At 40.3% G+C, this 12,058-nt stretch overlaps 1 protein-coding gene across 7 annotated transcripts in view; it reads left to right on the forward strand.

Annotated features, from left to right (window-relative positions):
- The window catches only part of kif21a (kinesin family member 21A), a 52,137-nt gene that overhangs the window by 33,154 nt on the left and 6,925 nt on the right, over positions 1-12,058 (forward strand). For 2 of the 7 annotated variants that reach the window (XM_062390155.1, XM_062390157.1), the window contains 17 exons: positions 681-768; positions 865-979; positions 2,271-2,459; positions 3,175-3,374; positions 3,578-3,685; positions 3,776-3,844; positions 4,437-4,582; positions 4,745-4,889; positions 5,478-5,672; positions 5,973-6,074; positions 6,358-6,523; positions 6,892-6,912; positions 7,602-7,659; positions 7,774-7,828; positions 7,920-8,116; positions 8,746-8,871; positions 11,620-11,694. In XM_062390155.1, the coding sequence (XP_062246139.1) occupies positions 681-768; positions 865-979; positions 2,271-2,459; positions 3,175-3,374; positions 3,578-3,685; positions 3,776-3,844; positions 4,437-4,582; positions 4,745-4,889; positions 5,478-5,672; positions 5,973-6,074; positions 6,358-6,523; positions 6,892-6,912; positions 7,602-7,659; positions 7,774-7,828; positions 7,920-8,116; positions 8,746-8,871; positions 11,620-11,694 (2,055 nt within the window). The remainder of the gene's footprint in view (positions 1-680; positions 769-864; positions 980-2,270; positions 2,460-3,174; positions 3,375-3,577; positions 3,686-3,775; positions 3,845-4,436; positions 4,583-4,744; positions 4,890-5,477; positions 5,673-5,972; positions 6,075-6,357; positions 6,524-6,891; positions 6,913-7,601; positions 7,660-7,773; positions 7,829-7,919; positions 8,117-8,745; positions 8,872-11,619; positions 11,695-12,058) is intronic. The other 5 variants (XM_062390160.1, XM_062390162.1, XM_062390161.1 and 2 more) reach the window with 4 other exon arrangements.

Raw genomic sequence — 12,058 nt, forward strand, 5'->3', positions numbered from 1 at the left:
GTAACACAAAACATATGTGAGCAAATGTAACGTTGCCGGTCGGGGCTCAGTATGAAAGCACCTTATCATTGAACACAAAGGCAAAATGTATATATTCTTCATTTATGACTGTGTTGATCAGTCTTTGTGCAAAATGTTTTAAAATAATGTCAAATCCTTCTTTGTTACTCTTTCTGTCCAGATGTTTTTAGTGACAAGCCACCTTAACCCTGCTACCCCCTCTGTGCACAGATGTGCTTTTTTCACAAATTTTCTGTTTTGCTGCATTTTTCCCTCCACCCTTTTTTGCCATTGCTGTTTTTTTTGAGACGAAAATGTCTTTCAGAAATCAACTGGGCAGCAGTCACCTTTATATTTGGTTTTGATATTTCCCTGTTCTGCCTCTTTGCATGATATATGGTTCATGTAAAATATGCATTATCTCATAAGAAACAATCAGTAAATATAGTCCTAATATACTTTATTGCTGCACCAAGGTGACGTCCATTAAAATGCCTATTTCCAAAAAGAACTGGTACCAAGCAAAGACATGTCACTATTAGCCACTTGTACTTGTGTACTTGTGATGCTACTTACAATCCACTTGGGATAAACCAAGTGCCCTGCTCAGAAAGTGTTAATGGCACAGTCACAGCAGATATATGAGGTGTTTGACTTGTCTCCATGCTGGAATCTTTCAGTGTCAACAAGGAGGAAATTCCTGACAACGAGCAAGAAAAGGGAACGGAGAAAGACATGTCAGAGCGAGCCAACGAGGAAGCAGAAATCGTAAGACTGACAGCTCTTGTTTTATCTTTATTTGGAATCAGCATTAAAGCACATTATGAACAGCATTCAGATATTGTTTGTTTGTTTGTAATGCAGGAGGTCCAGGAGGGCAGCGACCATGAAGAAGGAGAGGAGGAAGAGGATGAGGAAGAGGAGGAGATGGATGTGGAGGAGAGCTCTGATGATTCTGACTCTGAGGCCGACGAAAAAGGTATCGGTGACAACATCGGACTCCTCACTTTCTCTCGCTCCCAACTTCCAAACTCACTCAACATTTTGTTCCTGTAGTAGTAGAGGCAAACATTTCAGGGCCATGTTTTAAGAACCTAGTTTTCTAGTTTTAAAAGGTTTATTCCGGCCAAATACTTCTTTCTCCAACCACTTACAGTTTCAAGTGTTTATTCCAGCCAAAACGACTGTCAGTCTTGCATTTCTTGGTTGCTGAAAGTTGCATGCTGGGCAATTCACATCCAGTAATCACACTCTCATTGTCGTAGTTAAAAAACTTTCGCAATATCACTAAAATGTTAAATTATTCATTTATTATTATTCATTGGGGTTTTTTAGTCAAAGGCTATGGTATTTGATTTAATTTATAATTTAAAACTAAAATAAGATTAACAGCATGGAAAATATAGTCACTGGTACAACCTCAATACAACAAACATAATAAGACCTGTGATTTCCAAGTTAATTGCATGAATGAGGTTATAAAATAGCTTCCTAGGAATCAGAGTTTAAGCAAGGTTTCAAAAACTTTTACGTAATAGATCTTGTGTTTAAGTAGGTCTTAATTATGTTCATGTTATTTTAATGGTACCTCCATCGCACTCCATCGCAGTAGTTTTTTCATTTCAAGATAAATGTTTGGTTTGTTTGTAATGTCGTTGTGTGTTAAAGGTATTAGTAATAGAGAGATGAGCACGCTTTAATCAATAGAACTGAACTGCACTCGGCTTGACTGTGGGAAAGATTGTAGACACCTACTGTCTCTGTCTGTGGAGGTACTTTACCTTATCCTCAATTATGGGGAAATGTAAATAATTCTGGGAATGTGATATTTCTTCTTTCCTGTTGTAGGCTTGCTGGTGACATACAACCATCTCAAATGTCTTTATTATGCATTTCAAAAGGTCTTAAAATGTCTCAAATTTACCCTGTTGAAACCCTGATGATACTAAACATGTTGTGACAGTGTTTAGGAGGCACAGGGAGAAGCATGTGACCAGTTTTTGACTTTGCACCAATTCCGCCTCTATGGATATGATGAAATGTATTCATCACAAAATGGAGAAAAAAAAACAGCAAGTTTCAACTTTGCCAAAGAAATTGAAAAGGAGTCAGATGAATATTGGCAGCACGTTCTTATTTGGGTCAGCTTCAGTGTGGTTGACGCAGAGCCGGGCACCACCAAATTGACTGCAATGAATTCTTCCCCAAAGACAAACATTGTGTAGACATGTGCCTGTTAACACCATTCTGCATTTGATTGTCTTTCTCAGAGAACTTCCAAGCAGATCTGGCCAACATCACCTGTGAGATCGCCATCAAGCAGAAGCTGATCGACGAGCTGGAGAACAGCCAGCGGCGTCTTCACACGCTCAAGCAGCAGTACGAGCAAAAGCTGATGATGCTGCAGTGCAAGATCAAGGACACGCAGCTGGAGAGGGACCGTGTCCTCCAAAACATGAGTAAGACAACTCTGCCAGAAGGGGGAGTCATGTATCAGTGGAAGAGCAGCGTACTTCATTTATCCATCATGCTCAGGCAGTTTTGATGAAAAAAGTGTGGTTTTTAATATTGCTACCTTTTTCAAGTATATTTGAGTTCTTACTTTTGGGAATTTGGAAGAAATTATATCTTATCCCACACATTTGAGATATCAGATTTTGTTCTTTTGTAATCAAAGACACTGCCGATACAGAATCCTTTTAAAGTTACATTTGTCAGCACTGATGCATCAAAGATTTGTATGATGCAGGATTTTAAATGACACAAGACTCTCTGTCAAATACAGATACAAGTTTCTGAACAGATCAACCATTAGAGATTAGTGCTTCTGAAACTCCTCTAAGTGAAAGTATTTGAGTAGTGTACGATTATAAAACGGTTTTCAATTTTTTTTTGTTTGTGGGGCGGCTGTGGCTGAGGGGTAGAGTGGTCGTCCTCCAACCTGAAGGTCGGCAGTTCGATCCCCAGTCTGACCCATCTGCATGCCGAAGTGTACTTGGGCAAGATGCTGAATCCTGAATGGCTCCATAGAATAACAAAGTGCTGCGAATAGATGCACTCAATGAATGTGTATGTGAATGGGTGAATGTAAAACTGTACCATAAATAGCTTTGAGTGGTCATCAAGACTAGAAAAGCGCTATATAAATACAAAACCATTTACCATTTACTTCAGATTCTGTAGAGAGCGGCACGGAAGACAAGTCTCGTAAAATTAAGGTTGAATATGAGAAGAAGCTGAGCGTTATGAATAAGGAACTCCAGAAGCTCCAGTCTGCTCAGAAAGAACACGCCCGCCTGCTGAAGAACCAATCACAGTACGAGAGGCAGCTGAAGAAGCTTCAGATGGATGTGGCGGAAATGAAGAAGACAAAGGTATGATGCGTTTGATCATGATAACTTTGTGCCATTATGCATCTTTTTCTAGAGCTGAACTTGGAAGCTTTGTTTAACAATGCAAATTACTCAAAATCAATGAAATTCAACGTCAAAAGATGAAGGAGAAGAACTAAATCCAACATCTTTTATCGGTATTTGTGTTTAAAATTTGAAATTTGTTTGTGATTTGATCACATCAGGTCCGTCTCATGAAGCAGATGAAGGAGCAGCAGGAGAAAAATAGGATGAATGAACATCGTAGAAACCGAGAAATTGCCACCTTGAAAAAAGACCAACGCAAGCAAGAGGTAGGTTACAGTGTGGTCCTCGACAGCCTCTTTAGGTTCAGCTGGCGATTACTATTCTTTTGTTGATGCTGTATTTATTTTCTTTCTCAGCATCAACTGAAGTTACTGGAGGCTCAGAAGAGGCAGCAGGAGCTCATTCTGAGGAGAAAGACTGAGGAGGTGAGCAGCTTTATACACTTTCATCTCAACTTCACAGGGTTTGTTTTTATGATTGAGAACATCTTCTACTGCTCCTGCACAGGTAGTGCTGCCTCACAAGTAGTTTCACTTCATGCCTGCAAAAACAGATCTTTGTATTCATCTGTGCTAGCGATAGCCAGTGGCCACAGGCTTATGTTCTCAGGTTGTCCGTCCATATCTTTCTTGAGACCACGACATCTCAAGAATGCTTTAAGGGAATTTCTTCAAATCAGTTTGACTCACAGATTAACTAAAGGTCAAAGGTCACTTAATCTCACAATCTTGTAAACATACAACTAGACTCGAAAATGAGAATTAGAACTTTATGTTCAAATGTCAAGGTCACTGTGACCTCACAAAACCTTTCCCTCCTAAACATGTTATTTGTAGTGAAACTGCATTGTAATTCTAACAGTCAGCGTGTGTGTGTGTCTGTGTCTGTGTGTGTGTGTGTGTGTGTGTGTGTGTGTGTGTGTGTGTGTGTGTGTGTGTGTGTGTCCTTGTGGGTGTGTCATTGTGGGTGTGTCATTGTGGGTGTGTCCTTGTGGGTGTGTCCTTGGGTGTGTGTCAGGTGACTGCTCTGAGGAGGCAGGCCAGGCCCACCTCTGGTAAGGTCATCAGGAAAGTCAATCTCCAAGAACCAGTCCAGGACTCCTCCCACAGACCCCCATCTGGACGCTTGTACTCCTCCAGCATCACTGGTCCCAATGGAAACCGGTCAGTCTATATGTGTCGTAGTGCACATTGTTTCCAGAAGCTACTGAATATACATCCAAAATCAAAATCTTAGAATTCATAAGTGATATCCTCTTGAATCTGCCATAAATTTGAATAATTTAAAATGAATCAATAACATTATGATCCAAACCCTGTGTGCAGTTTTTCCTACAGGCGTACAGTCGGTATTTACTCCACCAGAGTGGCTCGTAATAAATGGCAGTCCCTGGAGCGGCGAGTCTGTGATGTCATCATGCAAAGGTTGACCATCTCCAACATGGAGGCTGACATGAACCGCCTCCTAAAGGTAAAGTTCTGCACATTTACATGGATGGTCCCTCTAGAATTTCTATCAAGTGCAAAAGTTCTTCAAGCAGTGTAAAAAGAGCCTGAGGCCTGCTGCTGCGTCAGAGGGTTTATCTGTTGTCCTTCAGTGGTTTCTTTTTCGTGAATGGGAAGTCAAAGGTGACATGTTAAATAGTGGAAAAATAATCCTCAATATTGATTGGCTTTATTTTTGACTGTATTTATTTTCATGTTTTCACTTTATTCACTGTTAATTCAGATATCACTGAAGTTAGACTCAGTTGTCTGCGCCATTGTTGCGAACTCACCTGTTGTTGAGGGCAATGTCCCTTATTTTGATGGGTCCCAGCTGCGGCCCCAACGCTGGGACCCATCTAAAATATTATTAAGATAAAATCCACTTAATCCCAAAACATTGTGCCTGGGCGCAATGTTTTGATCCCTGTGGTTTATCTTAAGGCTGAATCTTACAAAACACTAAAAGTCTGTTCAGGTTTTGTTGGTTTTTGTTACTAATGTCTTTATTTAGATTCCATGTCATGTCACATCATCACTCATCATCACCATAATCATCTGGCTGTGTTTATAGCAAAGGGAGGAGCTGACCAAACGTAAGGAGAAGGTCATCAGGAAGAGGGAGAGGTTGGTGAGGGAGGAGCCAGAGGCAGAGAAGACACTGCCCCCCCTCAATGAAGAAGTGGACGCCCTGACAGCCAACATCGACTACATCAATGACAGCATCGCAGACTGTCAGGCCAACATTATGCAGATGGAGGAAGCCAAGGTGAGAAAGCCTGATGAGTAGATCACAGTTGGGTATGAAGAGTTTATTTAGCTGTACTGTTTGATCAAATAGATTAATAAGTCAAATCAGTAGAGAAAGTGAATTAGCTTTATCTTATTATCAGCTTATTTTTTCCTCTTAATAAGAACCGAGAAATGCTAGTTACAATTGATTGTTACACGTAATGTTGAACACACCAGGGAGCCGTGGTAAATTTACCCTATTGTTCAGGTTGACCTGTGAACTAATGCTGACATTTATTACAGTTATACAAATTACCATATTGGTGTTTGTTTCCAGGAGGAATGTGACACAGCGGATGTCGCTGCTGTGATTGGCTCTTGTACCCTTATAGAGGCTCGTTTCCTTCTAGATCACTTCATCTCAATGGCCATAAATAAGGTACGAGCACTAATAATGATCATGTGTCCAAGTCTGTTCCTTCACATATCACCTACCTACTCTATACATAACTGTGACAAAAGGCATTACTATCTGTGCATTTGGATGCATTACAACAAACAAGAATAAAGAAAGTACAACTACAGTAAGAGTACAGTAGAATATTAATATTTACATGACAATTACCATGAATTATCTTTCAAATCCAACCAGAAGTGTCTCGTACAGACAAGCTGTCGGTGTGACTTTTAACTCTATTTAATGTGAGTTCTGACGTGTCCAGGGTCTGCAGGCGGCTCAGAAGGAGTCCCAGGTGAAGGTGATGGAGGGCAGGCTGAAGCAGACGGAGATCACCAGCGCTACACAGAACCAGCTGCTCTTCCACATGCTGAAGGAGAAAGCAGAGTTCAACCCAGAGTTGGACGCCCTGCTGGGGAACGCCCTGCAAGGTAAAAATGGCACATGTTTGGGTTGAGGGAGAGTTACTGGTCAGTTGCATGACAGAGACTATTGAGATTCTCTTGCCTGTTGCCTTCTGCTGAATAGAAGCTGATATTATTATCATAAACAATCATTCTGAATTCTTCCTCAGTGGTATGACATTAACATTTAATATTAAGTATTTACACTTTTTTCAGCTTCTGTTCAGTAGGATGCTTTGTTTACAGTAGATGCACTTTATTGTTTTGTTTTATGTTTTTATTTATTTAGAATTTTGGGGGAATGTGTTTTTGATTTGTGCATTGCCTTTTTTCTGTTCCCCCATGTTTTCTTTTTTTTTGTTTTTCTTTTGTTTTGGTATCTTACATTTTCACAGAGCTAGGTAACATTCCAGCTGGTAAGTGAACTCATATTAGACTCTTACCTGTGTAATGGATGCATGGTTCCTTCCCTTTGCACTTTGAAAACTAACTTAACGCAACATGAGTAGGCGCATGAGGTGCAATGCAACCAGGCTTCCCTCCATCTGTCTGCCAACCCTTCACTTCCCTGATAACCGCAGACCCTTCCACAGGAACCATACAACATATTGTAGCTCTGTTGGGCCCCTTTAGGTCAGCCGACCCCATCAGGAGCAACGGACTAATGATTCCTCTCACTCCACCACCTTGTTTACTCATATCCAGTCTTTTACCTTTGCCTCAAGCCGCCCACATGTCTCTCTTTATAACCATCCCCCACCTGACCACTGTCTGACCTCTAATCTCTCACTTTTTCAATCCATCCGATCTCATCGAGCTCAGTGAGGACCAAGTTTCTGTTTGTTGATAAAACAGCATGGCACTGTGCTGATATCATCTGCTTACCTTGTCCATCTTTTCTAAAGACAGCTATTGGCCAGTTATTCATAATCACATAAAGAATAGTGCTTCATCCTTTAGTGAAATAGAGAACAATTATAAATGAATCAGTTGAAGAAACTATGTGCTTGCTAAGAACTGATAAAGACATGTAGCAGTCACTCAGTCGTATTAGTCTAGAGGTTATTTTAGCATTCTAATGTTATTCATTGATCTGATTTGACAGAAAATGGGGATGATAGCAGCAGTGATGAGTCTGCACAGAGCCCTTCAGCAGAGGGAACGTAAGTATATAATGCTATTTTCATTCCATGTATCTAAGTATCTAAGTACTAAGTACTAAGTACTTTTATGTTTACTGATGCTCACTGAGGCTCATGAAGACTTATTCCTTCCAGTACTTTATCATCAGACCTCATGAAACTGTGTGGCGAGACCAAAACCAGGAACAAGGTATTAAACTGTTTATTGTTCATTTTCTGCATCAACCATTTTCTCCCCCGATTCTTTCTTATCCTAATTTTCCTCAATCTGTCCTGCACAGGCTCGTAGGAGGACCACTACTCAGATGGAGTTACTGTACGCAAACTCCGACTCTGCCCCCGATGCACCCACTGCCGACTTCTCCAGTCCGATGCTACCGTTAACTGAGACACCAGAAGGGGACATGGACACGTCAGGCTCATCAGTCAGGGACTACACTGCTCTCTCCCCTGGCTTTTCCTCTAAAATGGGCAGCATGTAAGTCCAGGCCCTGCACTCTTTGTCTAACACGTTTATCCTCACTTCCTGCATGTTTGATGTTGCTGCTTTATCCTGTGCTTTATTTAATTTTGTTTCAAATTATTCATGAGCCACCTTGCATCAAATAACTAACTATACCTTCCTCCCACTGATGAGTCCTTTGAGGTGAAACAATGTAGAGAAGAACAAATCATAACATTTGCATGACTCATTAGATACTGCTCCTGCATAAACTATCCTTCTAATCCCTTATTAAAGCTAAATTACACACTGAAAGCAAAAATACTTACCAGCTCTAACAGGTTGATGAAAGGCCGTGCTTCAAACCTGTGAGTGTACACTGACAGTCATCCATCAGCAGATAAAGTACTTCAATCATATTTTAGAGTAACACAAAACCGACACAGTATCTTCAGTAGTTAAACATGAGCTTGGCGAAGAACCACCACTGTTTTGGGACTTTAAACATCAGGTAACTGTGTTGCTGTGTGTTCTGCATGGTCATGCCCTGTAATTGTTGCCATTATTTGTCTGTTTGTTTTTCATCTTTTTGTTGTTTTATCATTATTTTTCTGTATACTCTCTTTGTGTTGTTTGTTGATGAATTGATGAAACTGAACATTCAGTTCTGGCTCCAGAACTTCGCCAGGGGTGGAAAAACGAGCTCCGGAGCCTTCGCCGCTCTCTCGCAGGAAGACCTATGACAAGGCGAATGCAGCAGCCGACAGGGCAAAGGTCAAGGAGATCAAACAGTAAGAGCTGGAAGCCGACATTGTAGCTGCAAAGCCCAAAACAATAACTTCACTTTCGTTCCACTAATACTTCTTCTCTCGGTTTCCTGCTTTGAAGAAGCATGTGGCCTCGGCTGAATCAGTGATGCTCAAAGCCTGGTGTGATAACCTCTGAACTTCAAAATTCTACACTGAATTTAAAGTCTTATTTCTCTTGGTCTACTTGGGTCTTCTCCGAGACATAATAATGGGTCATATTCTTTTTTCATTCCTGTTACTTTTGACTCAAATTCAGTGTTCAACTTGCTCATGAATCCGTCTGCTGCTGGTCTACTGATGATTGATGTCATTTAACTTACTGAGAAAAATCACTGTCCTTTCTCTCTCTTCGTCTGAGAAGTACATTATTTTGAGGGATGGACAATGTACTTGGTGAAGTGTCTTTAAAAAACTGGCTTCGTCTTTTCTGCAAAATTATTATATGATATCAACTTACATTTAAAAAAAGAAAATTCCAATCATCCTTTCCACACATACACAGATAGTATATGATTGTATAAAGATACATTTATGTTATTTCTTTGTAAATGAAAACTGTTGTTGGCATGACGTACACACATTTACCACTGTGCTGTATGCACGTTAGCTGTTGGCCAACTTTAAAGACGCATGGTCAGTCTGTGAGTGCATGTGATCAGTATGAGTCCTGAATATCACTGCATTCACGTCATACGGCAAAAATAATTGATGCCATTTTCTTAACTTTAAATATGGATCTAAATTGTTATTTGTTGATAGTATAAAATAGCGACAGACATGAATAATGGCGGCAGAAGGATACAACAAACTCAAAGAGTCCCTGACCAGACGTGAAGCTGCTAGTGTGTTTAGACCACCATGCTACCAGAGCACCCCACAGATTGATGCCTTTAGGCGACTACATGACATTTGCTCTGCCACCACCCTCAGGCTAAATGCCACATTTTTAATGGATGAGAATCTAAATAGCTTTATTTTTCTTAACATAAGGTTGTCTATTAGTAGATTTAAGCAGCAGGATGCGAAATGAGGTATGCTAGAATTATTTATACGTCTTACTATTATTTTCACCTCAAACACTGTTCTGTACGATCCTTTTCTCTTGATACTAAGAATAGGCTCAAAACAAATGCTGTAGCGTGACAACATTAATGAAAGGTTTGTTCGATAGATTATTAGTAATTGGGCTTTATAATAGTGAAACCCCGGTTTTAAATCTATGGGATATGATATTATTAATGAAACTATTGTCAAATATTTTTGAGAGTCAGTAGCCTCTGTTTGACAGAGTGATAATGGCCTCAAATGTCCAACCCAACAAGCCCAGTGAACCACATTGAGCAGGACACCACAGTGATGTCGTGTGTACAGCTTCCGATTAGTTTGAACACTTTACTGCCGCTCCCCTATGACATGAATGCAGCATATGCGTCTCCCTTCTGTCTTCATGCAGTCCTCCCACACTTTCACCATCAGCTTAGCACACATTTTAATTATGCCGTAGCTTAATTGGCAGCCCTACTGTCTTCCGTCACAGCCCAGTCATCAGGAAACTGAGGAGCGGCCCATCAATTCCTCTCTCTCCTACCGCTCGTCCCAGTAACCACGTCCTTGTGTTTAGCAGTATGACAGGGTATCTGGGGCTTATGGCACGTGTCCTGCAGGATAAGTAAGAACCTGAGATAAGTCAAAGTTGACTAGACCGCCAGAGAGTGAGATTACAGCTGGGGAGAGATCCTCAGGATGAGTGAGGCCAATCCACTCCCAAATCTGTCAGTTTGTTAAATGTTGCCCATTTTGTGTAGTTACAGTTAATATTTCTTAATATAGCTTTGAGGCATACATGTCAATCTGTAGAAGAACATACACATTTAGATTTTGCACATAATTATTATTGTTGTTGTTGTTGTTATTATATATTTTCTTAGCATTTTGCAATGACCAAGTTCACACTGTGTCAGTATCGTTACCCTATTTATGTTGCAACAAAACATTAGCCAATAGTTTATTCTGTCCAGTAGTCCAGTATGTTGTTTGATGCAGTTTATAGTGCTTTGTATAATTCAGACCCTTCATTTATAGGAAAGAGGTGGAATATAGTGAAATAGATTATATATTTTAAAAGTGAAGAACTTTTGTTTGGGTGTCACCTGAAATAAGTGACTCCATATAGGTAGAGAAGAGGCTAAACCACAGGAATGCCCCTTTATTATTTACTAACAGACTAAAGTTACATTATTTGTGTTCTTTTATGAGGACATTTCAGGCTCAGAAAAAAAATTGACACTTCTTGAATCTAATGCCACACTATGCAACTTTGTATAGGTTAATATAGCAGCTTAGAAATTGAATTGATGGTTAATTTCCACTCCTCACTCTGAATGTGTGTTCTTGCTCTATGGGTTTAATCTTTTGTTACATGTGTGTGAATGACTGTTAGAGTAATACTGAACTGAAGAGCGGTTAAAAAGATTTAAAGACTCATTACAACTCATTAGAAACCAGCGTTTATCTCCAATATTCTGTGGGGAAAGTTTTAAAATATACGAATTCTTCCGTTCCTAATTTCAGAATGAATCACCAGGTGTGGCTGCAGAGGGTGCCGCTGCTCAGTAAAAGTTGCATAGTTTTGCTTTAACTTGAGGAATGTTTTCTGAACTTGATGGGAATAGGATGAAGTTAGGCTTTTAATCAACTAGTAGCTTTATACGATATTGTCTTCCACTCCAGGATGGATCGATGCCACCACCTGTGCTCCAGCCACATTGTCCATGCTGTTTCATTTCCTGGCTCCGAATCATCCAAGTACAATTTTTTTTATTTGTCTTCTAAGATCCTCTAAGATTTCACTTTTCACCTTTGGTGTCCGGGGCACAGGCGAATCTGAAACACAGACACACATGGTTTGAGGTTCACACTGTCTGGTGACCAGAGCCTTCCAGGGCTCCCCATCACTACACTGTGGTGTCCTTGCACACACAACCAGACACAACCAGTTAACGTGGTTTGAAACAATGACTGGATAACCTGGGATATTTGGGATCAATAGATGACTATAAACCCAGTGTTATCTTGTTAAGCTTATTACTGCTATTGAATCAGAACCCTGGGTGATCCTCTCTGCTTCTTAGTCTTTTAACGTTTCAGCTGAGATTTTATTTTTCGCACT

Source organism: Platichthys flesus, chromosome 6 (genome assembly GCF_949316205.1).
Source record: "Platichthys flesus chromosome 6, fPlaFle2.1, whole genome shotgun sequence".
NCBI lineage: Eukaryota > Metazoa > Chordata > Actinopteri > Pleuronectiformes > Pleuronectidae > Platichthys > Platichthys flesus.